Source organism: Denticeps clupeoides, chromosome 16 (assembly GCF_900700375.1).
Source record: "Denticeps clupeoides chromosome 16, fDenClu1.1, whole genome shotgun sequence".
Taxonomy (NCBI): Eukaryota; Metazoa; Chordata; class Actinopteri; order Clupeiformes; family Denticipitidae; genus Denticeps; species Denticeps clupeoides.
Genome location: NC_041722.1, coordinates 145,974 through 162,576, shown reverse-complemented (window position 1 = coordinate 162,576; position 16,603 = coordinate 145,974). Strand labels below are relative to the sequence as shown.

Genomic DNA, 16,603 nt, shown 5'->3' with positions numbered 1-16,603 from the left:
ATTACTGATATTTGATTCAATTATATACCAACAGTTAAAGTCTTGCACCCTCTTGCTAATCTTTCTCACACGAAAAAACAGTGCAGCGAACGGGCCTAGTGCCACAATACTATAAGTATAATAAGCATTTTTAAATGACATTTTAACTAGCTCTTTAAATGTGTCATTAATTCACACAGTTTTTTAGATATTTGAAAAAATATATGTTTATTTCGCTGTCTATTTATTTATTTCATGGTCTGTGTTGCTGTACATCTAGTGGATATATGATTTTTTTATTAGTGTAGTAACTAAATATATCCATTTCACTAAGAAATCAAATATAAGTTGTGGCGAATGGCCTCCGTGAACGGGGGAACAGAGATGATAATACGGCTGTGCTGGTCAGAATAATGTTTTATTAGCCAGGTCTGTAAAAACTAGGCACCAGCAGAAGAGTTCGGCAGCAGAGCTACAGGGAAGACGTTCACACATAATGTTAATATGCCACCTCATATTCAACATACGCTCCTGCTTGTTCCTGTGAAGCCGACTACCAGGCAACAGGCCACTAAGCTCCGTTTCCTGAATGTCGCCCCCTACTGCTGGAGTAGAGGTATTGGAGCGCTGACTGGCTATGCCCCGATCCATTTTCTACGATCGATTTTTTTTACTTGCTGTGCAAACTGACCAATATGATCTTATGGTGTGTTGACGACCCACAGTGACAGATACATGTATTCCATGATGTGCAACAACACAGACCACGAAATAAATAGACAGCGAAATAAATATATGTACTTTTTTTTAATGAATTGAATATTTGGATACTTAAATATGAAATAAATTATACATTTATTCCATAATGTGCACATTAACCATGAAATAAATAAATAGACCGTGAAATAAATATATGTACTTTTTAAAATTTCTAAAGAATTATGTCTGAGTCAATGACAGGCCTATATATCTTCTATAAAGGTCACTTATATGCTGGTTATATACATATTTTTGGGATTCTCTCCACACCCCATAACCAAGTTTGCATAAGGGCCACCGAGGCGCTGCCACCCAGTGGCAGTCAATTTACAAATTAATTCAGTTCCAACTACAAAAAAATCTTACTTATATATATATATATATAAATATTTTTATATATTGAATTGATGTACTGCCCACCTTAATCTGATTGCATGAGCAGCATTTCTGTATCCAGCAAACCCAATATCATATTCCAACCCAAGAGGTCAGCACCTGGGTTAATATTGATCTAATACCTTTACACAACCACAACTTGCTCTGGTCAGCTTGCCTACAAGTCAACAGGCCACTAAATCCCCTAACATTCACCCTAACGGTGGGTAGAAATTTGACTCACTAACTCCAGAGGCGGCCCTTATGCAAATTAACCCAGTCCTATTGGGTTAGATGGGATAAGGCATGACCAGCCAGAAGCAGCCCTTATGCAAATTTACCCACAAATGGGGTTAGATGGGAAGAAGCGTGGCCAACCCAAAAACTCGCTCTGGGCGGGTGGGCAGGACCCTCTTTGGGACGCTGATCCCCAGTTTTATGGTCACTCTTTTAATTATATTTGATACCTGTAATGCAGCATTTTGAAGATCTCACATTCAATTTCTCACACCCACAAGGATAAGAAAATTTTTAACAGAAAACAAACAACAACATGAGCAATGAGATCTGACAAGGTTTTAATAGCCAGCTCCATCACAAACAAGCACTATTACAATGGGTCAGCACTAGGGCAAATTGTGAGACAGCTTATGAAACAACCCACATTTGTTGTACTGCAGCCTTGGCTACCAGGCAACAGGCTACTAAATCCCACAACACTCACCCTAACGGTGGGAACACCGTCTCACTAACAACAGAGGCGGCCCTTATGCAAATTAACCCAGCCCTATTGGCTACCAACACTACAATACCTATGTCCACTGATGATGATGATGATGAAATCATGCTATATCTGTGCCTGGATATGGTTGTTTTGTCTCGTCCACCTCCCACTTTTGTCATCACCTGTTTGAGCTCTGTAAAAAAAAATGATCTACCTACAAATGTAGTTATGCATAAAATGATGATTCTGTTTCTGTTTAGTTAGTGAAGGGAAATGACTTCTTATAATGATGTAATTAGGGCCAATACTGACTCAAGTGACTCAAGTGACTCACGCACCCGGATCAGAGAGAGCGGGTTAGTGCAAATACTGACTCAAGTGACTCCTGCTCAAACGAGCAGGTTTATCACTCACATGAGTGGGATAGCGCTCCCTGAACAACAGTAATGAGTGAATCCACCGATCAAATACAGCTGAATCGCTCATATGAGTGGAAGGGGGATTCAGACCAGCCGCAGCGCAAAGCACATGAGTTCCACAGACTTGTTCACACACTCGTCACTGATTAGACTTCATTAACCGAAAGAATGTAGCCCAATCCTTCATTTGACTACACTGCCTTTATTTCACGTTCAAAATATGCACAACCCACAACCATAATGTCTGATGAAAAGATTTTTTTTGTCAGTCTGTGTGCAAAATAACTCGAAAAGTACTTAATGGATTTGGATGAAATTTTTGGACAATGTGGGTATTAGGACAGTGAAAAGCTGATTAAATTTCGGTGGTGGTCCACCGTCTGGAATTATATAAATTATAGGCTAATTATAAGACTCAACATTAAAACGATTATAAAAATAATTATTAGACCCACATTATCTTGTTGGTCTAATATTACCCTAAATCATGCCTTTGGGCTTTAGGTTTGATTATCTTGGTCATTTCTCTCACTAACTTGTGTGAGTGTATGTAGGCTGGGTCAGCTTGCCATGGTAATTTGACCGGCCCTTCACCTTTAACCCCCATCCTCCCTGTACCCCATCCCCCATAAGATTCTCCGAAAAACTCAGAGGGAAGTAAGCAGCAAATCTAAGGACTTGAACATGAGCAGTCGCGTGAAAAGTAATGTTTGGATGCATTTTGACAAGGTAAATCCAACACAGAATATAGTCGACGAAGCGCTTGTGAAAATGCTCGCAATCGACTTCCAGCCATTTTCTATGGTTGAAGATAAGGGCTTCAGAGCTTTTACACAAGCACTAGAGCCTTCATATGTCCTTCCCAGTAGGATAACAACTTATATCAGACGTCAAACAGGCGATCCAAACTGCCTCACCACAGACTGCTGGACTTCTCGCACCACAACCAGGTTCATGTCAGTCACCTGACTGAACAACACACGTCAGAAAACCTTGCTTACGAACTGAGACGCGTTGTCCTGGAGTGGGGTATTGAAGACAAAGTTGTGGCATGTGTTATGAACAATGCAAGCAACATTGTCAAGGCTGTTAGGGATGTGCTGAAATGGAACCACGTTGGTTGTTTTGCTCACAAGATTAACCTGATCGTGAGAAATGCAACGCAGCTTCCCGAAATTCAAGCGATTATCCAAAAGGTGAAAAACATGTACGTACGAGTACGTGCGCAGAAGCCCAGTGGCGTCTGCAAAGTTGCGCGAGGTGCAGCAGCAGATGGGACAAGACATTTTACATGCTGCAGCGCATCTTGAAAATGAAAGAGCCCATCATCACCACACTGGCGCTGGTTAACCCGGAGCAGCCAGCTTTAACATCAGTGGAATGGACGGCTGTGAAGGAGGTCTGCCATATACTCCGGCCTTTTGAAGAGGTCACTGTGGAGATGAGCTCAGAGAGGTATGTAATGTAAAACATAATATGTTTTAGGTACTAATACATTGTTTCTGAAGAAATATAAAGCAGTCTTTGCAGAATATGTAGGCCCATTTCAAAACCAAAGCACACTGTCTGATTCTTGTGTTCTTCATTTTCTCACAGCTATGTGACAGACTCCAACAGTGAGAGGATTGATCAACACTCTCCATGCTGAATTGGAGAGATGATTTAGGAATGATGAGAGAAATAATGTATTGACTGAAGCAACAGTTTTGGACCCACGGTTCAAGGAGCAGTATGTAGTGGATGCTATGTCAAGAGTGGTAGCAGCTACATCACATCACTGACTAACAATTCAACAGTAGCAGTACCACACATCAACTCTACAGATCAACACCTGGGGTAATATTAATCTAATATCTCTACACAACCCCAACCTGCTCTAGCCAACTTACCTACAAGGCAACAGGCCACTAAATCCCCTAACATTCACCCTAACGGTGGGTAGAAATTTGACTCACTAACTCCAGAGGCGGCCCTTATGCAAATTAACCCAGCCCTATTAGTCCTATTGGGTTAGATGGGAAGAGGTGTGGCCACTCAGAGGCAGCCCTTATACAAATTAACCCATAATATTGGGTTAGATTGGAAGAGGTATGGCCACCATGAGGCATACTTTATGCAAATGAACCCATTCCATCACATGAGAAGAAGTGTGACAACCCAGAGGCAGCTTTTTTGCTAATGAATTCAGTCTTATTATGACTTTACTTACATGCTCTCTGCACCCCATAACTAGGTTGCATTAGAAGTACTTCAACAGTCAGTACTTCCAACAGCAAGTACCAACTCATAAGTTATGATAACTGGGGTAAGAGTGATCCAATTCTTTGTGCCACCCAGCCTGCTGTAGTTTCCTGATCTACAAGGCAACAGGCCACTAAATCTCCTAACATTCACCCTAACGGTGGGTAGAAATTTGACTCACTAACTCCAGAGGCGGCCCTTATGCAAATTAACCCAGTCCTATTGGGTTAGATGGGAAGAGATGTGGCCCCCCAGAGGCGGCCCTTATGCAAATTAACCCAGTCCTATTGGGTTAGACGGGAAGAGGCATGGCCAGCAAGAGGCGGCCCTTATGCAAATTAACCCATTCCTATTGGGTTAGATGGGAAGAGATATGGCCACCTCAAAAATCCCCCTAGAATGTGTAGGTGTGCAGGCAGGACCCTCTGCATACCACTGATCCCCAGTTTTATGGCTCCTCCCCATCACTTTTGAACTCCCCCATCCAGCTTCACACATCCACATAGAGCAGTGAAATAATACCATAATTAATAAGAACCAAAAAGTTATTTAATAGTCAACCCCTCATTTTACAGATATCCATATAAAATATTAGCAGTGGGGCAAGACATGAGCTTTATGTATGACCCACGTCTGCTGTACTACAACCCATACTACCAGGTAACAGGCCACTAAATCCCCCAACACTCACCCTAACGGTGGGTAGACCGTCTCACTAACAACAGAGGCGGCCCTTATGCAAATTAACCCAGCCCTATTGGCTGCCAACACTACAAGACCTATGTGCACTAATGATGATGATGATGATGAAATCATGCTATATCTGCGCCTGGTTATGATTGTTTTATTCATTTCAAACATTGAAACCATTGAATTTATCAGACGCTCCGATCCACCACGCCTTACCATCACATTCCAACAGGACGGAGCAGAGTAGAGTGCAAAGGAGTTGATTTCACTTCAAAACAAACCAACAGAAGCGTACTGTGTTCAAGAAAATGATCGACATTCAGTCTGACTACATGGTGACTCCATTAATGCATTATTTTACATGCGTGAAGAAGCATGAACGGAAGGCTGCCACGGGGGACGTTCTTGGTGACTGTCCCCAACACGGGGAGGGCGACCGGTCTACAACAGCCAGACCAGACCAGCATCACCACTTCACATCTCCACCTTGAAAATGTATAGATAGATCGTTTATTGATCCCAGAGAAAATTCTTTATGTTTCCATTCAAAACAATGGCAAATGGGGATTTAAAACGTTCACTTTACAGAGTGATTCCTGTACGGCAGGGTGGGCGTGCCATTTTTATTTACATTTTCCACACATATTTAGTTTTTGTATAAAGTATGAGGAGTATTGGATCAGTATCACTGATACCAACCTGAATTTGACAAGGGAATCAGTGGCATCATACATCCCCGCGTCTGTGTCTTCGTCCTCCAACCTTCCTCCTGATGGCGGAAACCTGGCTGGGAACCACTGCTGCAAGCTGCAGCACAGCTTTAAAATATCCTACCGCAGGTATCAGGCTCCCACTCACTCGAAAACTCCAAAATCCATATTACCAGGTTCAGCTTTAACAGAGGTGCACATGACACAGGAGCGGCAACTGGCAAAAGTGCACCACGACGTACAGATTGAAATAAGCCCAGACAGGTTTTTGGCTAGGAAAATACATTTTATTTCACTTCAGTACACACTAAACAAAATGAATATACATTTACAAAGGACATCCCAGTGTAGTGTGTGTGTGTACTAAGTGATTTGAGGGTGATGTTAAAAGCAGAGGACACATTACATTGTGTGCACTGTGTGCTGTGCTGCAGTGTTTCAGAATGACAATCACTTCACTTTCACTTTAACAGATGGAATGGAAGAACCCTGGTAGGCATTACAGATCTTAATGAGCATTCTTCCTCACGCCCCTCACCCACACACTATAGTCAAATACATCTGACTACCAAGTCTAAATTTACGTGACAAAATCAGGATTTGTAGCTGAATTTATGAAGCATTTGAAAGGCACTTGCTTTGTAGTAACCATGACTACATTTTGACACACATGCTAAGCATTTTTATATTGAACAGAAAATTGACCCATAATTACTAGTCACATTATGCTAGACACCTGTCCTTTGAGTATTAGAATATAACTGACTGGACTACAGAACCTGAAGGCTTTTGAGGTGTTTGCTGCTCATGGATGGAACTGTATATTTTAGTATTGCCTTGTACAGCTGAAAATCTGTATGGGCCACGCCCCCACCGAGATTGGAAAAGGCAGAGCAAGCCCCGCCCACAACACCCAACACTTCGCCATTAAATCCCACCTTGGGTTCATAAAGTTCATATTAAAAAATCAGACTGTTAATAGCATTTATTGGCACTACTAATTCTCTTTAAACACAATTCACCTACTTTATATACTGTACCTATCATATACTATAATGTTATATTATAATTTCCTGCAGCTTCACCCAGTAACTAAACCAGTTTCAGTCTTTGTTACGTAAAATGAACTATCTACAAAAGGAGAGAGAACATCTGTGTGCTTCATTTAGACTAGCAGGGAAGATGCCATTTTATATCATCTGCAATCAGAGGAGCTCGGGCCAATAAAAAGCGTTAGGTGAAGAAATCTTTGGAGATAGCCTCTACAAAGTTGGGAGCTGACATGAGGATGCCGATTGTGCAGAGGGTGGTGAAGAGGGAGAAGGCCATGAGGCATAAACGGTCGATGACAGAGGCGGCAAACTTCCACTCGCTGCAGAGTGACTCCTCCTGGTCTTGATCGCGGAAGCGCTTAGTGATGTAGCGCACCTCCTCCAGGATCTTGCCCAGGTCAGGCTCAGCACTGCTCACAGATGAGCCCGTTGCCTGTCCTCCAGGCAACAAGGCCTCATCCTCACTGGTGCCCACCAGTCTGCCACAGACCACGCCCGAGTCAGGCGATGTGGCGTAGTTTGAACCGTCTAGGCCACGGAAGCCAATGTAGACCATGTTGCCATTGAGGGACTGGGGGACACCAGTGCTAATGTTGAGGTCCACGCTAGACAGACTGCCCCTGGGATGTTTGTTGTGGCAGGCTGAGCGGACACGGTCCTCCCCTGGACGCTTCATCCGCAGGAACCAGGCGCACCAGTTTAACAGGACCACGCGAGTCTTCACACGTTAAAAAGAAAAGTCAGGATTTAAAGAGCCGCCTCCCGGCAATGACAACATTTGTAGGCATCTTTGTAAAAACTTCACAAAACAACACACAAACAGACTGTTCATGTGATATTACATTTTACTGTATGGCAAAATGAACTGATAAATCGAACCCTGCAGAAAGACTGAATTCTATACCAATTTCACATCAATCCCGGATGATCTTTGCTGTGGGGATTTATAAGATGTTGTGCACTGAATCTGCATGTTGGTGTCAGCAGTTGGGCGCGGTCACGTTCACTGACACGCCCTATTAGGAGTGTAGGGATGGACGCTGCACTTCAAGTGAGGGGTTTAAAGGTCGTTTTCAGTCACGCCTACAGGCCCCTATCTTTGGAACTTTTTTTTTTATTTGCTGATGATAAAAATTAAAAATTAAAAGTCACCACTGAAGAGGCTTTTCGGAAAGCATTGCAATTGCGAAATAATAAAAAGCACCACATATTCTAGCACGTCTGCAACTACTCACATGTGTTAACTGCGCAGTGGTAATGACATAATCTCAGAATTCTATATAGATATAAAAATACAAATAAAAAAGCTCACCCATTTAGGCATTTTCCCTCCATCAGGATCGTGGTAATGGTACTGCAGAACCCACACAGTTGCAATCACAGACAGACCAACAATGACCATGGTGGTGGCAAAATACTGGGCTGCATAGAAGGAAGAAGGTCAGAAGACCATATGAAGAACAGGTTCTAGGTTCCAGAACACTGACCATACATCATTAGCATACTTACTGAAAGTGTAAAAAATCATCAATATTTCCAAAATGGTTACAGGAGATTTTAGTAGTAATGGTGATGAGAAAAGGGTACGTTATTACCTATTAAAGGCACAGAGTCAGATGTGGCTGGCATGATCTCTGCCACCAGGAGCATAAACACCGTCAGGGACAACAACACCGTTATACCTGCAGAAGAAACGGAATCTGCAGTGTCCATACATGCATTTGTATACAATGGAGGACACTTTAATCAGTGCTATAAGTTGTGATGCTGCTATACCTGTGTATAGTACATACATACAGAAGGATAATAAAAAATGTCTAATTAAGTAAGACGAAAAAGAGCTCAGATTGACAGGACAAGATGATTGGACAGTGGAAAAGGAGAGCTGCAGCTTATCATAGATGGAAGAAGAAAAGAATATACCGTACTAGGAAATGAAGCAGCTCAGCTTGGAAAAGCGTTTTATGAAGACAAATAGATTAGACAAGCAGAATCTGACTCTGAGATAAAAAGATCCGAATCCGAAATGTCCTTTCAGACGAGCTGTGTTATGTGTCCCCTGTGTTCTCTACCATAAAAGGCCCTTTCCTTGCCCTCTCTGTGTGTTACTATATTTGTTGCTGTGTTGTAATTGTTCTTACATTGGCACCATACATACCCAACAGTCCTAAAACCTCAAGCCAATTATTTCAAGGTCTTTGTAAAAATATAACCGTACTCTTGCCAACGTTACAATGTAACCTCAAGAAAATGTTGAAGCTAAGATCTCAGTGTTAACAACCATACAATGTCAAGCATAATCTACCCAGTATAAATCCAGAAACTAGAAACCTGGCTCCAGATTATCTGATGGCAAATGGAAGTTCTAAATCCACCAGACTTCATCTAATTTCCTGTGCCGATTGATCTTGGACCGTCAGTGGGTGACTGGCAGCAGTCCTCTCAGTGGGATGTATTGCTGGCAGACTGTATTCCTGATACCGTACTAGAAGAAAGCGGACTGGCTCCACTGCGAAACCGTACACCCCTTTCATTTAGGTCTACACATCACCAAGTTAGGATGTTTAAGTGAACCGAGCCCGGAATCAATAATCATCTTCATACATTCTTTACCCATCCGTCACGGACCAGTTAGATCAGATGGAACACAGCGCTAGAACTTGACTGCATCAAAACAAATGTCCAAGGTTAAATAAGACTTATGATTAAACTGCAAAACTTTGGATGTGGTCATGTGGGCCATAATGCATTAAAATGTATTATACATAAAATATGCATATTCTCAGAGATGTAGATGCATAGTGTTCCTAATACTAAATTCAAGGAGATCTCAGTATTTATACAGCTTGATCTATAACCTTATTCCGTAACCAACTTCAACACTTACTTTCTCTTACTTCTTTCCTTCTCAAGGACATTGAGATAAGATCCTCTCTTAATTGGCTTTATAGAGACAGCAGCCTCTTCTCATGGTCTCCTGCTAATCTACTCTAGGGAACAGTCGAGCATAGTCTAGCCACACACTCCCTTGCAACACCACACACACTTGCGCACGCAGGCCCTGGAGGCTGGTGTGTGCAATTAGTGCAGTGCTGGCATCTAGTGAGAAGCCAGGCTCACCAAGGGAGATCTTCTCCCCCGAATCGGCAGGGAGCAGGAAGACGAGCAGGGCCAGCGTGGAGATGAGCACGCAGGGGATGAGGAGGTTCAGGCCATAGTACAGCGTGCGCCGCCGCATCACCACTGTGAACGTCACGTCTGGATATGGCTCCTTACAGCAGTCGTAGAACCTCACGTTCCTCCTGCCTGGAACCTCTGTGTTAAAAATGCATACAGAAAACACCAGCGAAGCACCTCGCATTCAGAAGGTTAACCACTTTCCTCTGAAATGGCATGAAATATTGTTTTATGACAGAATAACAATATGTGGTTTCTACTGAGTAGCCAAATAGGTGCCACGTGAATGGCTTGGGCACATCTTGTATGCCTCTTTCAGAAATCACACTTTGAGAGACAATTTCATACCAAACAAGAATTATAATCACATCTTCATATTATGAGATGTCATTATGTGAGATTGAATAACAACCCTAGTACTTTATCACTGTAATGCATTTTTAATTTAAAACTACAACAGGGCGCCTGTCGAGGGTAATGCGTTAAAAGCAGAGGACACATTTCGTGGTGCACCGTGTGCTGTGCCTGCTGTGTTAGAAATGCTGGAAATGGAAATCATCCGATTTTTAGTAGATATCATTCATATCTCATTCTTCCCTGATCGCCTTATTGTTCTCACTCGTGGTAGAACGTAGACATCTATCCAGCTCCCATTCCTACTCTGGGTTGTGTGTGTTCATCACTGAATCATTATGTCAGTCCTACTTTCCTCCAACACACATACGTGACCTGATACACAACATTAATAATGCACTTAATAATGTTCTTACTTTGGTATTATTATTACTATTATGAATTATGAACTGGTTTAATGGAAGATGTGATAGAATGTTCTGAAAGTGAAGGTTCCATGTGCTGATTTGGATACTTTGCATACAGGGGTGTAACAGCAACTGCAAGATCAATTACAAGAACAATAAGCAATAAACAGCCTTACCCACAAGATCCCACTCTCCATTGGCAATGTAGCCTGTGATGTCAGCTTCAATCATCTGCAGATCTAAGGACCACCCCCCATATGTCCAGGACCCAAACTTCAGGTCACATCGCTGAACATCAAAAGGGAACCAGCGGACATCAATGTAACAGGTGCTCTTAAAGATACCTACAGACATGCAGAAATAGACTTAAGGGAAACAGGTTCGAAATTCACAGGAGATGAAATGACATGGTCCATTTAGGGTGTATTTTAGGCAACATTTACATTATCCAGTTTTATCCTTTAAATCGTTTTTATTGTTCTTTGATTGCTTCTGGAAATACAACTCATGTTCCTTTTCTAAATCATCAGTATCGTAAAGAGGTTTCATTTTTCTCAGAAAGCAGAATTAGGCTGTACTTGACTGTATGCTTTTGTATAAAATAACTGGAACAAAATAAAGGAGAACCTTGAAGACAAATCCCACTGGAATCGAACTTTGGACAGAAACCAGCAGGGATTATGTGTTAGAAAGACATTCCATTTAGAGGAACTTGACAGCAAAGACAAATGCTGAAAAAAACCCCATTCCTGTTGAGAAAGCTGCTGGCTTGGAAGAGTTTTCCTTCCTTTGCCCGATGGCTCAGCGCAATTACTCTCCTCGGCACTAAAGCATGTCAGCCGTACATGAATGGACCTCAGAAAACAAATTTATTTGAGTGTGTGTATTACATTGCAGGGTCAGGATCTAAACATTAAAAGGAATGCACATTCTAGACGGGAAATTCTTATTTAATTACTCCAATTGATTCTCGCTTGGGCAAGGGAAATCTTTGGCTGTGCATGAGTAAAAGCAGATGGAGAGCAGAGTGAAGCACATTTATTGGTCTGGAAGGTACACTGCAACATAATCTGAGTTATGTTGCAATTAAGAGTCAGGCATCTGCTGGGCTGGGTGAATAAAGACCTTGAACACATTCCTTATATAGTAATCCCAAACCCCTAACAACACCACCCTGCCTAGAGTATGAGTTTTGAGGCTTTACACAAAAGCTGGCCATACCAACCAGACCATTTACTGTATAATCTCTGCTTTCAGAGCGGCAGTTTACCTGGTGGCAAGTACTGGCAGGCGCCCGTGGAGCTCACCAGCACATTGGTGTGAAATGTGGCATCAAATCTCTCATCAGCACTGAAAAGCAGACCAGAACCGTAACAGAGCAATTTCTACTGATAGTAACTATGGAATATAGCAATCAAAATACTGCCTGCTTATCACGTCATTTCGGGACACAAATAAATATAAAATCTAGGCGTTACAGTTCTGCACAAACGACGTTATTCTCCCAGAAAGGCAGCGGTACGGAGCAGCGTGGTGATGGACGGCTGTGACCATGGAGTGTCACAAGGACCATAATCAGCTGGCAAGTGGGTCCTCTCAGCTTTTATATGGCTGGACGCATGACAGATGGCTTGTTCCATGGCTTTTCTTCTTAATTCATGGAAATATATCACGTATAAACCCATTTTGTAAAATATTAAATTATTTAATTTAGTCTGTTTATGTAAATAGAAATAAAGCCATTTAAACATCTGTGTATAAGTATGTCTTTCAAATAAACAAAAAGCTTAATATATTTTTCTGTATTTTTCTAAAAATAATTTACATTTTTTTCCATTCCTTTACTGCTAGTAGACTGCCGAACACAGATGAAGATGAAAAATGACAAACATTAAACGTACATTAAAATACAGACACATATATTCACTTTAGTATGAAGTGACACTCACAATGTCACTGGCCAGTTTACTGGTTTCATTTCTCAAACGCAACCCCAAAGACACTGAACTGGAAACCAATGAGTTTCCCCAGGAAGGGAGCGGAAACGCTGCGTAATCAACTATGATACACCAGCATGGCTTCAAATGACAATGACAAATTGAACTAAAAGCTTTTTCCTTTATTATGCATTAGAGCCAGTGCCTTAGCAATCCCATTTATGAACATTACCATGATGATTTATCACCTTCAAAGCAATCCCAGGAAAGTAAAACCTAATATGGAGATCCAGCACGCTGTGTTATTTCATTACGATCACTGTGTCATTGTCATTTTTTATTCAAAGTAGAATTACATTTTCAAACGTTGCTGGCACAACTGTTCTAACAGACTACAGTTCTGTATAATGAAAACCAGTCAACTGTCCACACAAGGAGAGCAAAACAACTACTATCATACCGCAGCTACGTACGATGTTCTAGCTACGTACGTACCTGTTATACAATAAGATGTCTGGCGTCCAAATTTGACTGTCAGGAAAGCGGACAGTACTGACACCGGGGTATTCCGACGTGTTCCACTGAAGATAGTAATCATTCCAGTACTAACGTGAGAAATAAAACATTTATATTAATGCATTTTTATGCATTTGTTAATATTATCTTCTGTCCATAACAATACAGGTTTCTAAAAAAAGTCCCACTCAGTAGGTATCAAATGTAGAAGCCCTCCCTTCTGCATCAGCACATCTCTGCAGCTGCCTTATGTTCAGCTCACCAGACATTAAAGGAACCCCAACAACAACCATGCCAGCAGGAAGGCCGACTGTGGCGAGCATGTATCAGCATCCAGAGAAGAATCCAGACTGAAATCAGTTTAGAATTGATCTGTGGCTGAACGTTCATTTTTAACGTCATACAAATACAAACATTCTGTCCCACAAACAGCAGAGAATGGATGAGACAGCAATGCGTTCGCTCAACCGAGTACTAACTACCGCTTTACCCTGAATGCACCTTACGTTAACGGACTCAATCATCTGGAGGCTGCTCTGGAACTGAACGCCAGTGCAGATGTTGTGGGAGTGCGTGTGGATGCTTTCATTATCTTAATATTTTGTGACTCTGGGGATGACGCCAGCAGCCAGGAATGTTCAGGAGTCATTTTTCTGGATGAAGGTCAGAAGCATCCGACCAGCACAGTCCACACACTCATCAAGTTGATTGGTGGGAGTCTAGCCTACACCAGCAGTCTATGAGACAGCAATCACAATGGCACGGGGGTAGAGAAGATATGGGAAGCCATAAACCAAGGTAGATTTATGAAGCAATATTTTGAGTATGTGCAGTATGTTTTTTGTCTCTCAGACACTGGTCTGTTGTTGGCTGTTCCTCATACTGGTGATTGATCAGAAATATGATGTTGTCGGTAAGGAAAGTACCTTGGAGTGCAAGGCCTTTCACCAACTCTACTTGAGTGAGTTCTGAAAATTGCATTTGAATAAACGGTCTCCTTACCAGCTGTAACCATATGTTTGTTGTCAGAACTTGGTTCTTCTCATCCTAGAAATAAGAAATCAATTTTGTAGATTAAAATAAGCTCACAAAGAAAGAAGTAGTATATAATTTTCATGCACGTAGCGTTAACTTGAGTGTAATGCACGGGCTGTCATGCCTGCTGCTATCAACTCCAAATGAGCACTGCATCTAATGCTGTCATTTCAGCAGGATCTCCCAGAATCGAGCTCAGGCGCCCTCTTTCCAGCCAGCATTAACACATGGACCCAGACACTCTGCATCTCCAACTCACCACATCCATGATCTGCATGAGGCTAAAGCTGAAATTGACGGTGAGGGAATGGGAATCGTTAAATACAGGTCGCTCCAGAGGGTTGTAGTTTTTCATCAGGTTCGTGTACAACCTGCGCTGGTGCTCGCCTTGCTGGGAAGCTGCAGAGAAAGGGTAAAACCAAGGAAACTTCAGCACAAACTTAATTACTCGTTGGAGAAAGTTGAGCTGCAAATCAAAAGAGAAGGAGCTGCTCCAGCTTGTTTGGACGTAGGCATATTGATCGGAAAACCAAGCGTTTCACCTCCACCTTGCGTTGCTGCTGAGGCTCGGTATCTATAACTCTACCGATCCCTGAGTATCCGGCACTATGTCACATGGCTGCAGCAGAGACAGCCTCGCCTCCGGGGAAGAGCCATAACTGTCCCGCTCCCATTCATCACCGCAGACTCCACACCCTGTCCTGGTAACAGTATACAGTCTACTGTTATCTAGCGGTATAGAAATAATAAGGATTATTCCTGCTCTCCATTATTCAGGAAACTGTGAAGAAAGAAAGTGCACCTCTTTTGTTCCTTCAGAAATCCCCAGAAATCTATTCATAATGGAATTCCACTGAGGATTCTATATTACCTTGTAGATGCCAGTTTCAGTGTACCGCTGACAGTTTTCCAACACTTGAACAGCCAAATTCAGGACGGAAAGACTTTAGAAAACTTAACGTCCCTTCATTCCAGCTGCTAGGCAGAAGGAGCGTAAAAGAAGTGAAAAGTGGGACGTACCCCTCCAGAGGCAGGCTGTGAGTGCGATGCAGAGAGTGGTGCTGCTCCACGCGGACATGGTGCTGAATGAAGCCGCTGGAGGGGTGGGGCTCGCCTGTATGCGGCTGGGCCATCCGGGACCCGCCCACATCCCTCCCTCCGGAGCCTGCGGTCAATTCATCACATTCATGCATTTTAATTCTTAATTATGTTCAAAAAGTGTTCTGTCGTACAGACCAATGCAAACTGGATTAAAACGGAGAATTCTGTGTATTTTCATAAACTACTACTATTAATAAAGTACTGATAGTACCTGGCATTTCCTGTACATTCCACACACACAGAAGTGACATCTATTACTCTCGATATTCTACACACTGCAATAACAATCAAAAAGCATTTATTAATGATGATGAATTATTTCAACACATAGTTCAGGATAACAAACACGTTACAGAAGGCAGAGCTTCACAAAATACCAGCATCATCATATCTAGCAGGAAGAGTGGCTGTGACTGGCTTTACTTTTCTGCTGAGCAGAAAAGATGATCTGCAAGGTTCCAGAGGAAATTGTATTTATATAATGTAATGTGTGCGTGGCTATAAAGCAGCTTTCTAGATGTCTTCCTCACCACTTCTGGCAACTCTTCCCTGGACTCCACCTTCCGGTCTTCTTTCTTCAATCTCCACCACTTGGTCCTTGGCTCTGCACTGACTGTCCCAGACTCATCCTCCCAAGCACCATCTGTCCAGCTACGCTCTCCCCGTCACTCCCCTATTCTTTAATCTCCTCATTCGCCACTCTCTTGCCTGTGCGTTCATCCATCATACTCCAGAACTGGTCAGAGTGTGGGGGGGCGTTACTGTGCAGTGGCATCAGTGACAGTTGGGGCCTTCAAACCCCTGGCCTTCTGGTCACAAGTCTGCTTCCTAAATCGCTAGGCCACCACCCCAGCATTGCACATCGATCATGGGAGGTAATATATAATACAGGACGGGTGCAGTATGTTACTCTGTGGCCGTGGTCCATCACCAGTAGGTTGGTGCAGGCTGTGACAGGCTCAGTGCAGCAGCACAACCGCATAAAATATATTGCACAAAACGTCCTCTGATGTTATCATTCCAAAGTGACAATAAAGTGACATGTTTTAGTAAAGTCAAGTGACTGCTGGGGTGGTGACCAGGACAGAGAGTGTTCAAAGAGGCTACCAAGTGACCTACAGCAACAG

The 16,603-nt window shown here is 42.5% G+C and overlaps 1 protein-coding gene across 1 annotated transcript; it reads right to left on the bottom strand.

The window, feature by feature from the left end:
• Positions 1-6,867: 6,867 nt before the first annotated feature.
• On the bottom strand, positions 6,868-16,071 carry LOC114765869 (neuronal acetylcholine receptor subunit alpha-7-like). The gene is made up of 11 exons (XM_028956366.1): positions 16,007-16,071; positions 15,396-15,540; positions 14,635-14,774; positions 14,343-14,387; positions 13,320-13,429; positions 12,158-12,237; positions 11,064-11,231; positions 10,070-10,264; positions 8,545-8,631; positions 8,262-8,371; positions 6,868-7,667 (listed from the first exon to the last, which is right to left on the bottom strand). Exons 2-11 carry the CDS (start codon positions 15,523-15,525, stop codon positions 7,131-7,133), a joined length of 1,602 nt encoding a protein of 533 aa, XP_028812199.1. The 5' UTR covers positions 15,526-15,540; positions 16,007-16,071; the 3' UTR covers positions 6,868-7,130.
• Between the last annotated feature and the right edge of the window lie 532 nt (positions 16,072-16,603).